General features: G+C 43.2%; 1 protein-coding gene across 9 annotated transcripts in view; it reads right to left on the reverse strand.

Annotated features, from left to right (window-relative positions):
- Positions 1-18,245, reverse strand: part of SYT7 (synaptotagmin 7) — a 295,759-nt gene that overhangs the window by 86,289 nt on the left and 191,225 nt on the right. For 2 of the 9 annotated variants that reach the window (XM_072985521.2, XM_072985520.2), the window contains exons 4-6: positions 15,665-15,796; positions 14,272-14,487; positions 5,780-6,151 (exon numbers count right to left, since the gene is read on the reverse strand). The exons of 1 other annotated variant lie outside the window; for it this stretch is intronic. In XM_072985521.2, coding sequence (XP_072841622.2) covers positions 5,780-6,151; positions 14,272-14,487; positions 15,665-15,796 — 720 coding nt within the window. The remainder of the gene's footprint in view (positions 1-5,779; positions 6,152-14,271; positions 14,488-15,664; positions 15,797-18,245) is intronic. 6 more of the 9 variants (XM_078383577.1, XM_072985525.2, XM_078383578.1 and 3 more) reach the window with 4 other exon arrangements.

Genomic DNA, 18,245 nt, shown 5'->3' on the forward strand with positions numbered 1-18,245 from the left:
CTGGACAGGTGTCTGATAGGTGTCACACATCTCTGCCTGACATATCAGTACCTGAGTCCATATCTGGTGACTTTGTGATAAGATGCTCTCACTACTGATATTGTCTCTGATCTGCACTTTCATAGGGTCTCAAGTGGAAGCAGGTCCCCAGAAAATGTTTAATAAACTATTGTAGAGATTATGGTTTATAGGACTACACTGTTTCTCCCAGAAAACTTGTACATTTTTGCTCAGTTTAGTGGATCATATCTGAATAAATGTGGCAGGAATGCCTGTGGCAGGAATGGGCAACCAGTAGCTCTCCAGATGTTGCTAGATTTCAAGTGCCATCAGCCCCAGCCACCATAGCCCATGCTCAGACATGATGGGAGTTATAGTTCAGCAAGCTCCTGGAAGTATACAGCTTTCTTATCTCTGTTTTATAGAGAACCCTAAGGAAAATTAGCAACTGACCAATATTTGGGACATGGTTTTCATAGGAGGACAGACACAGAGAGTGGTCTCCTTGGGCACCCAGAAGAAGTACTTCATTCTATTTGGTGATATTTGTAGATTCTGAAAATACCTGGAAGCCACTTCGTTTCTGTCAGTTTATAAATATATGCATGGTAAAATATGTTACTGACATTGTAAGTGGCACACCTACTTCCACAGCCGAAGGTGCACTGTGGATTCTAGAGTTGGTCAATTGGTTTTATTCTCTAACCCCCCCCCCCGGGCTTTTAGGTGATTTTATACTACCTTAGAATTCTAAACAAAAACTGAGTGGTTGCAGGGAGAAAGTTGTGAACACTGCTTCAGACAGCATTTTCACCCAAGGAATCCTCCACTATATTTTTGAGAGGATGACACAGCCTTGTTATTGCAGTCTCCCACAAGCCCTGGGAAGTTAATAAAAGCATTTGCATTAAAACAAAGAGTGATGTAAAAACAAGATTTTTTTTAAAAAAAGAAGCCAACGTTAATGGGTTTTCTGTGGTTGGGGGGGGGAATAAAGATATTAAAGGCAGTGGCTTCCTTAGAGAGAACAACAATCATGCTGATCAGCTTGTTCTCATTCAGTGGGTACTTTCTTTTCAACCAATTAAGGCTAGAATAAGCAAATGAAGCTGTGCAAACAGAGAGGTCCACAATCCTCTGAAGATCAAATGAGATTCATCTATAAATTAGAAAGCATGCAAATAGAAAAAAAAAAGGTTCTATAAGGCTGCATTTGAGCAGATTTCCATTTTAAGGCAGGAACTGTACTGGTGCAACTAGGGGGGAAGGTCTTTGTGGAAAACAAAAGGAAATGAGACAATGTTGTAAAACCTATAGTACTCAGCATCAAAGTGCAATTAAGTAAAAGGTCACATGGGCCACATCTTACATAAGAGATAGGGCCATCTTCTTCTAAATCAGCAGACCCACCGGTGATCAATCATTCTAATCCAAACTATTGTGCATCATATTCAGGCAACAGATGTGCTGTGCAACAGTGCAAACAGATTCAGAAGATTCATTTGGCAGAGAGAGGCTGCAGCCTTGGGCAATTGATCTGGGATGTCTTGAAAGGGCAGGAAATTGTTAGTAATTTGATTGTTGTTTTTTTTTAATTGCAACCTCCCCACCCCCACCCTGGCTGTCAAGGAGGGTAAAGATATCTGTGAGATTTTCAAAATAACTTGGTTGGCTTTGGGTTCTATGCACCTTGGCGTCATATGGTTGGAAGTATTTACTATTCTGACTCCAGTAGCACTTATGTTTTGGTTTGGCTCTGAGACACCCAACCAAGTGAGCTCAGCCAAGATTACATGTTTATTGAGTAAGAATAAATGTGTAGAGCTGCACCCCAGGTATCCAATGCCCTCACCAGGGTTGGCACCAATCTTAACATCCTTTCCACACCATAGAAAGACCTTGTATTGTATTTTTCCAGCTTTTAAAACCACAATATACCTACGAATCCTATTTCCAGCTGCGTTGTTTTTTAAAATATGTATCTGTTTGATACTGCTCCTGATTTAACTCTTATTCTTTCAATTCTGTGTTTTGCTGTAGTATATTTTTGGTTACTTTGAAACTGATAAGCTGCCCAGAAAATTTTCTTTTCTTGCAGAATGGCTTATAAACAATGTAAATAAATGGGATTTTTGAAAGCAGTACTAAGGTTTATTAGATCTGGTAAGAAATATTTTCTGGTCTCCAAATATGGTTATTTGTTAGAAAATCAAGATTCAGTCAAGGGAAATATTAATGGGTGCTGTCTAAGTATAGTTACAAATTATCCTGCACAAAGTCCCTTATTGGTTAGTGATAATCACTGCATTGATGAATCACTGAAGCTTGCACTTTTTAGTGGATGATCATAAAAATCTTAATACAAGCACTAATGAATTAATCACTGGGACCCATGGTTTTCCAGGTAGAGAATACTCAGAAGTGGTTTACCATTCTCTTCTTCTGTGGGTGCTCTGGGACTGTGCTGCTTACCCAAGGCCACACAGGCTGTCTCCATTTGCAGGAGGCATAGGGAGGAATCAAACTCCCAAACTTTGGCTCTGCAGCCAGATACAGTACCTAAACCACTGAGCTATCCGGCCAGATTCACTTAGGGATCACTTTTTCCTATTTGAGTGTGTGGGTTTCAATTATTTCTAAAAGTAGCAATACTCTCTCAACTATCTGTATATTGACCAGAGAACTTTGGTTACTGGGCGGTCCAGACATTTTTTAAAAACTACTGTATGTATATTAATTCGGTAAATCCATTAATATTTCTTTTCCTAGAGAAAGAGGTACTTAACTGACCCTTCCCTCCATTCATTTTATTGCTGATATATACCTCCCTCGGTACCCATTCCTGGCACCTGCTTGCTTGTCTTCTTTTACCACAAATTGTTTACAAAGGTGTCAAGAAGCTTTTGTTTTCTATGAGATGTCAGGATCAGTTTCCCAAAGTTCAAGATTGTGAGGTCAATACAATACCAAAGAATTCTATGTAGAGGCCATTTAACTAAGAGAACGAAGTAAATTATCCTCAGCAAAATAAAAGAGGGGACCTAGTAAGGGCCGAGAGGATAAATTTGAGGGTGATAAAACTCTTTTGCTCCTTGAAGACAAAGTGCTTTTCCTTCTTTATCCTTGGTTGCTTTCTGGCACATTTAGAGTCATGCTGAAACTCAGCTTGATGCTCTGAATGAGCCTTCTTGATCCTAATAATGGATTGCTGAACCAAAGAAAACTAGTATCTAACCTTCTGTGCACTGTTTTATTTCCCACATTCTCAACATATCAGCATTATAAAATTTTTTCAGCCTGCATAATTCCTTTTAAAAAAGTTTATTTTTATATTTTCATTGGTGTATTAAATGTAACCTAATTAATAAGTATTAATAGGTATAAAATATTCTTCCTGCATCTGAAGATGTAGGTAGGAGTCCATGAAAGCTTAAGCCATACAGAACATGCCAATCTTTCAGGTGTGCAAGACTGTTCTCTCCAATGTTTATTTGCCTCAAGCTTTTCAAGTGGCATTCAGACTTACTTCTCCTTATTGCAATTTAATAAACAAGTGCTTTCAAACAAGGCATGCTTGGGTCATGATAACATCCCTGAACTAAGACCTTGGAAAAGTTATATTTGAACTACAGTTCCTATAACTCCCTAGCCAGCATGACCTGTGCCTTGGAGGAGCTGCTAAAGCTCTGTCAACCACAAGGTTAACCTAATTCCTGCAGTTGGATATCTTTCGCCTTATGGAGTAAATGGTAAAGCAATAGCAAACTCATTAATAAATATCAGCAGATGATCTAAGGCAGTAGCAGGCAGACTTCTGGCAAATGGCTAGCTGCTAAAGAAGGGGCTTTATTGGGGGATGCGGTAGGTTTTTTTTACCAGCTCCTAAATATTTTGTGATGGCTTTTAGTTCAGTTAATTTTAAAATATGAGAATATGTTTAGTTATTTTTAATGGGGTAACATTATACGTTTCAGCTGTGTTAGCCTTTTAAATATTTTGTTAGCTGCCTCTGAGAATTCTCTTATTGAGAGAAAGGTAGGATATAAACAAAATGAATGAGTGAGTGAGTGAGTGAGTGAGTGAGTGAGTGAGTGAGTGAGTGAGTGAGTGAGTGAGTGAGTGAGTGAGTGAGTGAGTGACACTTCTGAGCCTTCCTATGGCAGTGCCTGGCTCATTGCATTTATTCTTCCAGACTCTTACTACTGGACTCCTAACTGTGTGAAAAACATCCACCAATTGAAGAATACAATACACTTCCTAAGGCATAAATATTGAAAAAGTTACCACCAGCATGGTTAAAGAATGGCTAATACTAAGACAAAGGAAAGCACAACTATCTTCGCAGCTTTCTAAAGAAAAGAAGTGCCAATTTCTTATTCCTAGAAAAACTGACACCAAAGGCTTCAGATTAGACTTTGGGGCCTGGAATTTAGAAACTGTCACCAAGAGGGAAAAACTTTAAGGCTGATTAAAAACCACACACTTCAAACCACTCTGACAAAGCTGTCTGTGCAGATCACAGCAAGTGGGATATGAAGGGCTGATGGGCAGAGATTGCATGGATAAGAAGACCAAACCCCATGTTTGTGAAAGGTAAATGGAAAAGTCACGTATTTCTAGGTGGGTTTGTTAGCTTTGCAATAATGTCAAGAAAACCTCAATACAAAGGAAGGTGAGGGGATATTTCTTTAAGAGTTTTAGGCTGCTTTTTGTGTGTGTGTGTGCTTAATAGACAAGGGTTATCCAGTAGGCAAGGCTGGTTCAAATCCCTGCTTGGCCACAAAGCTCATAGAATGGTCATTAATCCACTATTTAAAAATTCTGATAGAACATTTGGAGATAAGATGTGCTCACTCCCCAACACATGCCTCTCTGTTGCTCAATTGGTGTAGAATATGTACAAGAATCTATCAACAGAACTCTGGACTATTAAAAATGGGAAAAAAATAGAAATATCTCTAATCCAGCTCTTATGCTAAGCCCGGATCCTGTATGTTCTAAACAAGAGAGGTCAGAAAAAATTACTTATTTGGCCCACAACCCCCAATCAATGGCCACAGTGTCTGGGCATAGTGGGAGTTATAGTTCACATAAGCAACTTTTCTGAGCTGTGCTAAAAACTTCAAGTGTCTTCATTTCAATTGCACTGCACTTAAAGTTCAGAGAAGACAGCTCCAGGCTGTGTCATGGCAAAAGCGATTGTGTGACAAGACACACATTTTTTGAAATCAGCAAGGATTGTTTTCAGAGAGGGACAACAACCAAAGGACCTGTATGTATGGCTGTTAAATGAAGAAGAAAGAGCTTATGCTCCTGCAGCTAGAGAATATTTACTAGAAAGCTGGGGGGTGGGGAAGAGAAACCAATGACTTAAATCATTCTAGGAAGAGTAGAATGGAGAGAGAAATGTTTTTGTGGAGAAATAGTGAGAGGCTTTCTCAGAAAATCCATTCTCCTCATGTTCAAAGGTTTGCATCTGGTGCTGAAACAGGGGAATTTATACAATCTGAACGAAAAAAGGTTCTCTCTCTCTCTCTCTCTCTCTCTCTCTCTCTCTCTCTCTCTCAGGAAGGGCATATAGTGTCATAGGTGCACAATCTGTTGACCTCTGCCCTTGATAAGGCCCTGGCTGGATTACAGCATCAACTTTTACTGCATTCCTTGCATTGCTGCTTTCAAAGCTGCAGGCTGCCTGTCTCTGCATTGGAGAGTTACCGAACAGAGCAACGAACACATGCACGACACACAGAAGAAGGAGAAAAAGAACAAAGAAACTTACAGGAAAGACTTCATATCCAAGCCTCGGTTCCGAATCTGCCCCACCATATGGTCCCAGCTCCCAGGGTTGGAACGGCTACGGCCACCGGCTGTCCTTTGCTTGGAGCTAGCAGAAGTCCCTTGCCGTGACTGTCCACTCCGACAGCCCCGGGGGTTGCTGCCGGTGGTGGTGGTGGAGCTGGTGTGGGACTGCAGGTGCCCCAGGCTCTGGCTGGTGGTGGGCTGGCTGTGGTTGGGTTTCTGGTGCTGGCTGAGTGGCTGTTGGAGACTCTGCTGGCGCAAGAGGGTGCGTGGGCGCTGGCATTTCGGGTCTCCTGCTGAGGTGGGGATATACTCAAGGGTAGTGGCTGTGGACATGGTGGGATCCTCAAAACTTAGGGAGGTGAAGGGCGATGGGAAAGAGAAAAAGGAGAAGAAGGTAAAGGGGCAAAAGTGGAGGGAGGAAAAGTAGAGAGTTAGAGAGAAGATGCCCCAACACAGCACTCTCTCTGCCAGGGACCTTCGGAAGCAGCAAACTGTCCTAGGGGTTCGCCCCTCCACCTCTGCTTCTCTAGCAGCAGAACTGAGTTCCTGCCTGCTGGCCATTGTTCTTTTTTGGGGGGGGCTGCTTTCTTGACCCAACGATGCTTTCCAGTTCTTGGTCTCAGCGTGAAGTCACTAGCGAAGCAACTCCTCCTTCTCAGTATCTTTATCTGGTAAGCAAACTCAGAACACCAACCCCTCTTTCTTGAACTAATTAGGTTGCTTTGTGAAGGCAATTTCCCCTGGTGCCTGTGCTGCTTGCTGCCTGTGACACGTGGCAGGCTCAACAACCACTTTCCCCATTGGCTGCATCTCAATTAGCACATCTCAGCAAAGTGGCAGCGGGAATAGGAACTCTCACAAGTCCTGGGAACAGTGTTAGAGAAACCGATGGCCAAGCTATTGGAATGCTCTAGGGTTCCATGCACACACACTCCCCGTAGGGTTGCTATCATATATATGTTGTATCCCCCAAAGTACAGAATTGTACGATATATAATTACTGTATATTTATAATTTCTTATGGATAGGTTTATGTACTGTTAGAAACTAAGCATACTGTTATAGGACGCAATGGTTAAATTGGAGTACTGCAGTCAAGTCTTTGCTCAAGACCTGAGTTCAATTCTACCCGGCTCAGGTAGCTGGCTGGAGGTTGACTCAACCCTACATCTTTCCAAGGTGGGTAAATTGAGTACCCAGCTTACTGGGTCCAGGGCAGGATGGAATGTGTAGCCTCCATCATTGGATTATTAACAACCCAGTGAATGCTTTAAGTGCTATGAAGCAGTATATAAGCAGCACACTTCTCTTTGCTTTTTATATGATAACTAGAAATACAGCTGCAGCTGCTTTTCTTGCCATTGTACGGCAAGGAAAGCTTCAATTATTTGCATTTTGGTAACTGTGTAGAGTGAAAGGCATAGGCATTTGTCTGTAAAAAAAAAGAGGGCAATCATAGAATGTACACCAAGGTACAAATTGCGGTAGCACTCTTAGCCCTGGAATTTTCTGGGTTCCATAGGTAATTTTTCTACTGTCTGTATTTAATTCCAATTTCAGAGCATCATTAGAAAAAAATAATACAGAGCAAAGTCTGAAAGGCAGAGAAATGACTCGGTGTACTGCCCCTGGAGCAGCTGTGTCCCCACAGAAGGACTTAGCTTACTTCTTGGCTGTCTTATGTGACCTCTATTTGAAGACACATGTTTACTGCTAGTACATCTTGTTCTCCCCTCAGAAACAGCATAGAAGCACAGCATATTGAGGAATGGCCTAGAGTCTGGACTTAAAACTCCATCCTATCCTTCTGAAGGTGACACTTTCAGATTTTTTTTAAACATAATGTCACTGGTTGCAGGTGCAGTTGTGCCTGGCTACATACAATCCTGAATTATTGACACCTCCATACAACCATAAATTCAGAGAAGCTGCAGCGTGTTCTTACTATGACTCTTATAGAACTACAGTGATCTTTCGTTTCTCAGGACCATTCTACAAATTACAGAAGAATAAACTTAGTTTTATCAGCAAGGATATAGTCCGTAGGTAACTAAAGCGAAGCACCATTTCTCAGTGAGTTCATCTGTATGATACACATGTCTGTAAATATTTTGGGGTATACTCCTAAAAAATCTAATGCTCGAAGTGGCTATAAGAGACTTAAGTACATGTGACTCACAGTTATATGGGTAGACACCAAGTATTTAATATCTTGCTTAGAATGACCACTTTGGAAGGAGAAACTGAGACTATAGGAGCATCAAGGAAAAATGATACTTGTCTTTTACATCCATGTGATGCAGATAGGCTCACAAGAAGACAAACTGGAGTGAGGAAATGGCAGGCAGAATGGCTAAGCTTCCCTTCCATTTTGCCCTTCATATACTACCAATTACCTTTCTGAAGTGGTTTTTCTAGGAACACAAAACACACTGAGCTTCTAATATGCACATGTGTGCTTAATGCTATAATAATTCCCTCCAATGTCTGGTGGTCACACTTCTGTACATTTGAGAGAGACCTTGAAGGCATGATCTGTAGCCTGTGGCACAGGACAGAACATTTGGCTAAAAAGACAATACATGAAGTGCAGACAGCTGTCCAAAGACATGACAGAGGCCTACGGCTAACTATGCAAAGCGGATGGTTGAGCACACATTCAAAAACGCAATGCAGCAAACAGTAGCTATCCATTTAGCCATAGTCAGAGATGAACAGATATGGCTGATCATACTGTCAGATGAAAAGAGAGCAGGGAGCAGACAGGTATTAACAAGAAGAACCCTTGGCCAGGGCTGTTCAATTTTTGTAAAATTTGGTGGGAATCTGATATTCGGGGCAGGATTTAGATTTCAGAAAATACTGTAGGAACATGGGAGACTGCTTTACATCAAGTCACTTTGCTGGCCTATCTAGTTCAGCACTGTCTAGATTGTGGGTCTAGAGAGTTTTGAATTGAAGGCTTTTCTTGGTTCACATCTCAGATCACCCCTAGGAGATGGCTAGGACTGAACCTGTGATTTTTTTTGTGTAAGACATGTGCCCTGCCACTGAGCTGTAGCCTTCTACCTTCTTTAACTTAGAAATGGGGTATATTTGCAGAATTATCAATAAAATCTCATTGGTTGTACTGAGAATACAGCTTCTATATCTCACACAGCTTACTATTTCTTCATTATGACCTCCTATCACATTTCCACACCTATTAGATTGTGGTATTTGTCAATCAACTGATGTGAAAGCTGTTCTTAACCCTAATTCTGTCTTGCAGAAAGGTAGGTGTCCACTTCAACAAGTGTACAGGTTGGCATATCTTGTACTGATTTGCATACTTTTTGGAACACAGAATCTGTTTCCACAGTACAGAAATGGTTTTCCTTCCTTTTCTTTTCTTCTTCTTTTTTAAAAATCATTAACGAACAGCCCTGTTTACAGTTAAAGCAAAGCCAGACACAGAGATGTAAAATGAGTGCACAGGAAGGGAAATGGAAGACATATGACAAAGCATATGCAGGAGGATATGGCAGGATGACTGAGGAAGCAAGCATAACAGTTATACCATGAGGGGCTGATTTCACTGAACCTCTGAAGGGCATGGTGGGCCACAGTCCTCACACAGAGATGGCCAATCACTGAAGCAGACGGATGAACATGTGACAGGAGAAAAGTGCACAGCTGGCTGATTGCCCTGTCAGTCTTACTGATTCACTGCTCTGCCTCTGCCCAAGGAACGAACATTTGAGAGCACTCTGAAGAGCAGTCAGATGGGCCCGGTAGCTGTTAAATCTTTGTAGGGGCTGCTCTGGGCAAAAAGTGAAACCAGCCTGAAGCTTAACCAGAGAAGCATGGAAACCAGGGCCTCATAGCAGAAGGGTTCTAGCATCCCTTACTTGCTGCCAGCCTGGCCTGGAAGCCACTGTTACCAGAAGCAGCCAAAAAGATTAAAATCGAAATAAAAACGCGGATGCCAAAGTTGAAACTGCAAAGGAATTGTATCTCTCTATATAGTGAAGAGGAGAGAGAAAGAGAAAAAGAGAGAGGGAGAGGGAGAAAGCAGAGGAAGAGAGACAGAGAGAAAGAGGTCAGGGATTGCAGAGAGAGAGAGAGAGAGAGAGAGAGAGAGAGAATCTATATTAACAAAGACTCCTGCTTCCTTCCCCCCCCTCATCCTGGGAAATTATTCAGGTAGCTCTTCATACGTCACCTACCAAGGACTTGAGGAACCAGCCTGTACCAGGTATTGAGACCTTAAACTCAGCCCCCCTGCTGTTAGGCAGCACAAGACAGAAATGGGCCTTTCCCAGCCACTGCTTTCTTCACATGCAGTGACCTCATTTCAGTTTTCTATCAAATCCTAAATTAGTCCAATTTTCAACCTCTCAGTCACAGGAAGCTAAAATTGGCTCCTTGAGGCCCAGAGCCAGCAGAATATAAATTTATATCAAGGATAATTGCAGCATGGGAAGCAGTCCGAGTGCTGTGGGGCTTTACCAGCCACACACCTGGCACTCTGGTATCTCTGCGGGTCCTGTATCCCATTTCCTATTCCCAGCACTAGGCCATTGTGCAAGTATATGGAAGGGATCTTTTGACTAGACAGACAAAGCAAAGTACTGTAGAGCTCCATCACAAAACACACACATGACAACTTATATAGGGACAAGCCAGTCACGAGGCTCTTTGTTGCGAAGGACAACATATGACAGATCAGTTTACACCACCAAAAACATCATTTAATCAAGAAATGCATCAAATTCTATAACTAATTTAAATGTCAGAAAAATACGAAGCTGCTGCTGTTATATGTTCATTAACAGCTTGAACAGATCACCAACTACTATCTTTTGCATTCTCTGCACAACAGCAACTGCTAGGGAACATATGGAAGGGGGCTCTGTTCTGAAATATGCAGAACAGATATTTCTGCAAGATAATCTTTGAAGGGCCAGTTTTAGAAAGCAGCAGGCTTACAATAATGAATTCAGCTGTTTTTACATGGATGAACTTGCTTTGCTCCTCATGCGTTCTCTGCACAACAACAGTGACTACTAAGAAGGTAAGAAGCAAACCTCAATTGCTTGGAATGTATGTGGCTGGTAAGATTATGTGCCTAGCCTCAGGCAAGAATGCCTCTAGAAGGTGGGAATGGTAAACCACTCCTGAGTAATTTATACCTAGAAAACTCTATGAAGGTTGCAATAAGTTGGAAACCACAACACATCATTCATTATTATGTGTACTCTGGAAGGATGAAACTTTCAAAGAAGAATTAATGGTATATCTCAGAATGATTGCTTTCTGGGGTAGAACAGGTGAAATCTTAGGAGAAATCTTTGATCACTTCTTGTTATAATAGTAATGACAATCTTAGAACTTCAGAGCTGGAAGGGACCCAATGGATCGCTGAGTCCAGCTTGAGGCACAGTTATGTGAGAAGACAAAATGTAGTGCCATATGAATGCGGTAGAAAAATTATTCCATTTAAGAAGTCCACTCATCGTAACATTTAAAAAAAAAATCTGTCCCTTCATCCTGGCAAATCTAGTTCTTTCCAGATGCTATGGGTTTGTCTGTATGTCCGTTGGGAGAGAGGTGAGGAGCAGCAGCATGGCACAGATGAGAAGAACAATGGCCCTGCTTACAGTGGGATTTTGGAGTATAGCCTTTCCCCCATCTCTGGGCTCCTTTCCAACCTATACACATTCATTAGAATGTATGAAAATAGTCCATGAACCACACAGGAAAACCTTTTTTACACCTCCCAGTGAAAATGGGTCAGAGGAAGGATGGCTTCAGAGATGCTACCCTCTTATCACACAAGGGAGCATGGTGCATATAGTACAGCCACCTTGTTGAAACTAAAATGGACTAACTGATCAGCAGCTGTATGGGAAAATATGTGGGAACCCATTGTAAAACACATTGAGTGCAGTGATGGAGAAAAGGTGGCATATAAAGGTAAAGTGTTATAATTTTGAAAAAGAAAAGAACTGAAAAGATTGCAGAACTTCAAAAGAATGTAATTTTCTGGAAATGGAAGAATACAGCTTGAGGAATTTTGTTTGGACACTCATATTTATAAATATTCTGCTGATGACCATTAGCTTTTGTCAATGTTTTATTTTTTAAAAAATCCCAATGTTGGGTTGCAGAGTATGCCCACACAATGGGGATGGGAGAAGGCATGAACTAGTGTGTCCTTAGCCCAAAATGTTTGGAATCTGGTGGATCACAAGGAAGAGCCCATCTGTAGCCTGACAGGTTATACCAGATTTGGCGGCGTACAAGACGACTTTTTGGCCCTGAAAAACATGCCTCCAAGGGGGGTGGGTGGGTGTCGTCTTATACGCCTAGTCGCCTTATACACCGGCAAATACGGTAGTTTGAGCTGGTCTGTGTGTGTGTGTGTGTGTGCGCGCGTGCATCTGGGAACGGTCAGCATTGAGGTTTTTCATCCTTCAGTGCTGCTTCTTGGACAAACATGGTTTCACTCACTGGATGAGTAAAATAAATAATGTTTGGCAGCCTGAAGTGTCAGAAAAAAAACACTTCTAATAACACACTCATTTATTGTGTTAGCTTAGGCTTCTTCAGTCTTTTCCCCTGCAGATACAGCAGAAGAAAGGTCCTATCATTGATATCCAGCATGGTCATTTGGCAGTTGTAGTCTAAGACATCTGGAGAGAACCACTTTAGCCCATTACTCTGAACAAGCAACATACATATGTTGGTTTCATGGGTTTTTTTAAAAAAATTTGTAAGCTGCCTTAGGTGCTTTTTATGGAAAGGTAGGGTATGGATGAATGAATGAATGAATGAATATGAATGAATGAAGCTTGAGGTTTGCTTGCTGTTTTTACTAGAGTGATGCCTGCCGCCCCACAAACTGCTTTTGCAATGGAGCTGCAGCTTGCCTCGGGGAGACAGGAACTCCTGTGACAGGAACAGCAGACAAAGTCCTCACTCCATACACAGTTTCCTCCCAACACATTTGTTTGCACTGATGGCAGATCCTTGTTTTGCCAAGCCCTTGACTAAAAGGCACTAGGTGAAGTCCTCACATTGATTGGATCGTTCCCTGTTTCCATAGTTTCACAACTTATTTTCTCTTATCTTCTCTCTCTAGGCCCAATCCATGCCACCATAAAGAGAACAATGGAAGTAGAGGCTCCTCTCCTCCCTCCTCCTTGCCCTTGCTTGTACCTTCATAGAGGGCAAGCATCCAAGCAGAGACAGTGGGCTTAAGTGAGATCCATGTTGCAGGCCATCTGTCTTTTGACCTGTGGCTAAGAACAAAGTGATTTCAAACGGATTGCTCCTTGCGTGTCAAGAACAAGGCACATAACTCATTCAGGAGGTATCAGCCATTTTCTCAATCCATGGTTTTGAGAAGCTACTGTGGAATACTTGTTCAGCAGAGGTCCAAAGTGAGCACTAGATTAAAACTAAGTTAGGAAACCTAATGGAAATGAAAGCCAGTGTGACATAGTGTATATGCTGGTGGACTGGGACTCAGGAGACCTGGATTCAAATTCTCACACAGTCATGGAAATTAACTGGGGGGTGGGGGGTGGGGTGGCAGCAGTGCTGGTAAAACCACTTCTTAAATATCTCACATATCATGAATTCTATGTTAGGGTTACTATAAGTCAGATGTGACTTGATAGCACATAACATCAACACATGGAAAATACGTCTGCTGGTAATGTTATTTCTGCTTAAGATTCTGAAAACTATTTGATTGTGGAAAAGACTGGAATGAATCATATCTTGGAATTATAAACCTACTACACACTGCTTAGACTTGTCCTGTAGTTTGCATTATATTTACCTTGAAATATCTTGGTCACTGGACAAAGATGTCATGGTTAGCTGGTCAGACCTTTAGCCTGGCCCATTGCAATGATGTACTCTGACACACTCCAGGCTACTAGAAGATATAACTTATCCTGTTCTTTAATACTGATTCCCAACTCCCTTTTCTTCTCCTTCCTATTGGTTTTTTTGTCCTTTTTCCTTATACTGTATGTTTGCTATCAAGATCTGTGAACTTCCCCCATTGTGAACTTCTACACACTTTTATTGATTTCCATGCAGTCAGGATTATTTGTTTTTGTCTCCTTGCGTATGATATAACCTGTCTCAGATCTTGAAGTCTTCTAATTGAACACCACCCAGAATGGCAGGGAAATTTTTCGACTACAACTCCCATACAGCCTAAAGATTCTGGAAGCTGTAGTCCAAAACATAGCTTTCTCAGGCTCTATCCCCACCACACATCTAACCATGTCATTGGAGCACCATGTGGACAGCCTATGTTTTCTTGTGTTCTTCCTGACTCTGACATGAAGTTCACAAAAAGTTTGGGGTTTCCACCCAGCCAGCCACCCAGCCATGCTCCTCCAGCTGCCATGCTCTCTGGGCCATGAGGCAACAAGAAGGCCAGGCCTGTGATGTACTCTCACTCACTTGGATAGGCTGAGCTTCCCTGCTGCTAGGTGGCTCTGCACCGTTTGCCATCGACCTCTCCCCGCCTTCCCAATGCTGGGCTCGCTGTGGGCAGACACGCTGCTCTTCATGCTGTCCTCTCGGAGCTGTGGCCTCTCCCCATGGCGTCCATTTCGCTCCCCTGCCAACCCCGATGTGGCCGAAGCAGCCAATTTTGCACCTGAGAGCAATGAGCCGCTGGGACACATCAGAAAAAAAGAAGGGGGCAAGTGGACGCAAGAAGGAGGTCAAGCAAAGAGGAGGAGAAGAGTAAGAGAGAGGGGGAGAGAGAGAGAGAGAAAGAGAGAGAGAGACAGACAAAAGGACAGACAGACAGACAGACAGAGAGAAAGAGAGACATCAGCACTACAAAAGAAAGGGCCCAGAAGAGCCTTTGTCCCAGGCAAAGACAGCAGGCAGCCCTGGCTTGGCTGTGAGGTGATGATTGCAGCCCAAGTTACTTTATTCTATAGGCAAGGAAGGGTTAAACAATGGATAAGAGTGTTAGGAGAGGCACTATGCAGGCGAAGGGAGAAAAAAAGCCACGTTAGTGAGAGAGCTTACCACTACCCACCACCACCACCACCACCACCACCACCACCACCACACAGTGCAGATGCAGAGAACACGCTGAGAGGGTGACCAAAACGGGCAACCCCGTCCTGTGCTGCAGAGAAGGGGAGAACAGGAAGGGGAGGGATAGGAGAACCAAAGGAACTGAGGGGTGCAGGTTAAAAAAATGGTGCCTTCTTTTGATGGGTTGCTTAAGGCAGTGGTTCTCAATCCACTGAAACCACTAGGCAAACCTAGCAAGCTGAAGCCTATGCCAGAGCTTTCTCAAGACAACGATGGCTTCTGAGCAAGCTCTAAGACCTTGGGTGTGGTGGGCAGGGCCCACCCCTATTTGCTTGCCTTTTGGCTGGCTTAAGTCACTATGGACGTGTGCCAGAGGCCCAAATTGAAGAATGGAACCTAGTCACATAGGCTATGAAGGTCTTCCCCAAAGACTAATAGTCACTTGTATCCAGATGCCAATCCACACAGAGATGTCTCAAGAACTCTCTTTTTCATTGGGACCAGCATCTGATCCATACTTGAGTACAGGGAGCCCAGGGTATTAGGCACTCAAGTCTGATCTACCAAGGACCACTGCACATGCCAGTAGTTGGGAACCACTGGATGGAAGGAAAGAGGAAGGGAAGGCAGGAGGGGTTGCTCGTCTCCATGGACAAATGTCCATGGGGAGGGGGTGGAAAGTCTGTGGGGAGACAGAGGAAGATGGAGGAAGGTGAATGGGAAAGCAGGAAGGGGAAGGTGGAAGAAAGGGTTTCATATACTCACTATATATGATCAAACCAGTTAAAGAGAGACTCACTTGAGGGAAAGTCGTGGATCACCATATGGGGCGTAAGGTGATATGTTTAGTATAAACTCCTTTGGAGGATAGGAGCTCCATTTCTGCTGCACTGTGTTGTCATTGTTATTCCAAAAGTCTCTGTCTAGATCACTAGATCAGCCGGTGATGAGGGAAGAAAAAAAAGGGAAATACAAAAAAGAGAATCTAAATTCCTGCAAGGGGAGGAAGGAAAAAATAACCCAAATGAGAGACAGCAAAGTTAGACTTCTCCTCCTGTGGAAGGTAAGCTTTGTGCCTCACATCCATGAGCTACACACATACATATATACATATGCACACGCATGCACACACACAAACATGCTCACACAGAGATGGCAGGTGGGAACAGGAGTTAGAGCTGGAGAAAGACAAGAGCAGGCAGCTCCAAAAGCTGGTGAAGAGAGACAGAAAGAGAGAGAAAGATAGATAGATAGAGAGAGAGAGAGAGAGAGAGAGAGAGAGAGACAGAGAGAGACAGAGAGACACAGAGACAGAGAGACACAGAGACAGAGACAGAGACAGAGAGAGACAGAGAGAGACAGAGAGAGACAGAGAGACAGAGAGAGACAGAGAGAGAGAGATAGGTAGGTAGATAGATAGATAGAGAGACAGAGACAGAGTGCAGATTAAAAAAATATCATTCTGGTGGTCCTATGATTCCCTTCTCATACCACCACTTTGTCTCTTGGAAAGGAAGGTTAATGGTTGTTTTGCATACCATACTGTTTTATAACGGGAGGAGAACGCCTTTGGCCTCTCATTCCAACCCTAGCTTGTCCATCTACTATGGAGCTTGACAGAATACAGGTATATAGCACCAAGCACAATGTCAGCACTGTTTTCAAGGTGCTAGGCTTTTCTGGCCAGCTCCTAAACATCAGTGAGATCTGCTGCTGCTATGGGGAGAAGAGAATCTCCTATAGTTCCCCAGGCAGAATTTGTGCATCAGACTAGAAGCAAATGGACAAGTAGAGAAGCAGCAATGAAACTGGGAGTCAGATTCAGACAAAGCCAGGCAAATGTACTGTTTCAGTCAGTAGCTTCAATAAATTCTCCAGCCATCAGCTAGGTGGCTACAGGGGTTCCGGATATGTCATTAAAAATAGTTACCTGTGCCAAAATCCAGATGTGGAATAGATTTGCTGAAGTACTGGGATAGATTGTCACACAGATTCTCTCCATCAAGTGAAAAACACTGGTGGGGGTGGCAAAAAATTGGAAATACGCCTCTGGGTGTTCCTTTGCCAGAAGAGTCTCAGCCCATGCTTGCTGGTTGCACTGAATCTAAACTTAGAAAATCATAGCAGGAGAAGATTCATTGTAGAAATGATTGGCCCTCTGAACCTTCTTCCACTGCCTGTGGGGCAACGTGCCCTGGAACGTCATAATAAAGAAAGCTCCGGATGCTTGTCCTCCAGAAGAGGTTCCATCCAGCCGAAGGGATTCAGCGTGTCTTCATTGCATGGATCTTCTGCTTAGTTGTGCAGAAAGAGAGCTAGGGAGGGGTCAGCTGCCTCAGGTTGGAGGCTGTGCATTGACAGTGATCTCTAAGTAGGTCATGCCAGCACTCTGTGATCTGCTAGAGCTTGACCAAACCATCTTCTTCCAATTTTAGAAAGGCTCCAGTGGTTACTCAGTACTTGATTCCTGGCAGCATGTGAGATCTGACAATGGCCTTTGAAGTCAAATGCTTTTCTGGTAAATTTATTAGAGACATCAAAGTTCCCCTTCCAGGCTGAATGGCTGCACACAGCCCTTTACCGCTCATTAACTATCCTTGCCCTTCTCTGGCTTGGGGATGAAAAAGCCTTCCTACTGGCCTCTTGAGAGGCATACTGAGGGGAGATGAAAAGCCTGGGATAAAGGGCCGCTGTGTTTCACCAAGGAACTCAAGACTCATCCTCAGAGGATGGAGAGTGAGCAAACGAGGAAAAGTCTAGCAAGGAAGTGGAGAGGCCAGTCTCTTCATCATGTAGTTCTGCCTGCCCCTTTCCACCTACCTCACCTGCTTTAGGATCAAAGGCACCACAGAAGCCTTTTGTAATATTGCTATGAGCCTTTGGAAGGGAACAGTTTTCCAGCCGCAGAAGACAAAGAGCAGGTAATAAGCTTTTCATATCCTTGTCTGCAGATCTTCCTATGTCTCCTGCAGCCTCTCTGTAGTAAGAAAGGTCTCAGTGTTGCTTCTCAGTGGTGGTCTTGACCCTCCTTCAGGAAAAACCATATCTGGCCTCCAGCGAGAGCAGAATGTACACAGCTGCCATGTGCGAAAGATGCCAGGAAGACCATAGACAGTGTCACATGTTTATTATCAAAGAATATGACTTTGGAGCTCTGCGTCCAGTACCACTTGCTTAGTCAAAGGTATAGCTAATGGAAGGCAGTGCCACCCAGGTACTAGTGGAAGGCCCTGTCAATCCTGGGGCACAACATACACCTACACACATGTACCTACACACACGTGCACACACACACACGCACAAACATACACACACACACACAGAGGAACAAATAGGCACTCATTTACATAATATGGACACATATATATGCACAATCACAT

Source organism: Pogona vitticeps, chromosome 1 (assembly GCF_051106095.1).
Source record: "Pogona vitticeps strain Pit_001003342236 chromosome 1, PviZW2.1, whole genome shotgun sequence".
In the NCBI taxonomy this organism is placed as follows: domain Eukaryota; kingdom Metazoa; phylum Chordata; class Lepidosauria; order Squamata; family Agamidae; genus Pogona; species Pogona vitticeps.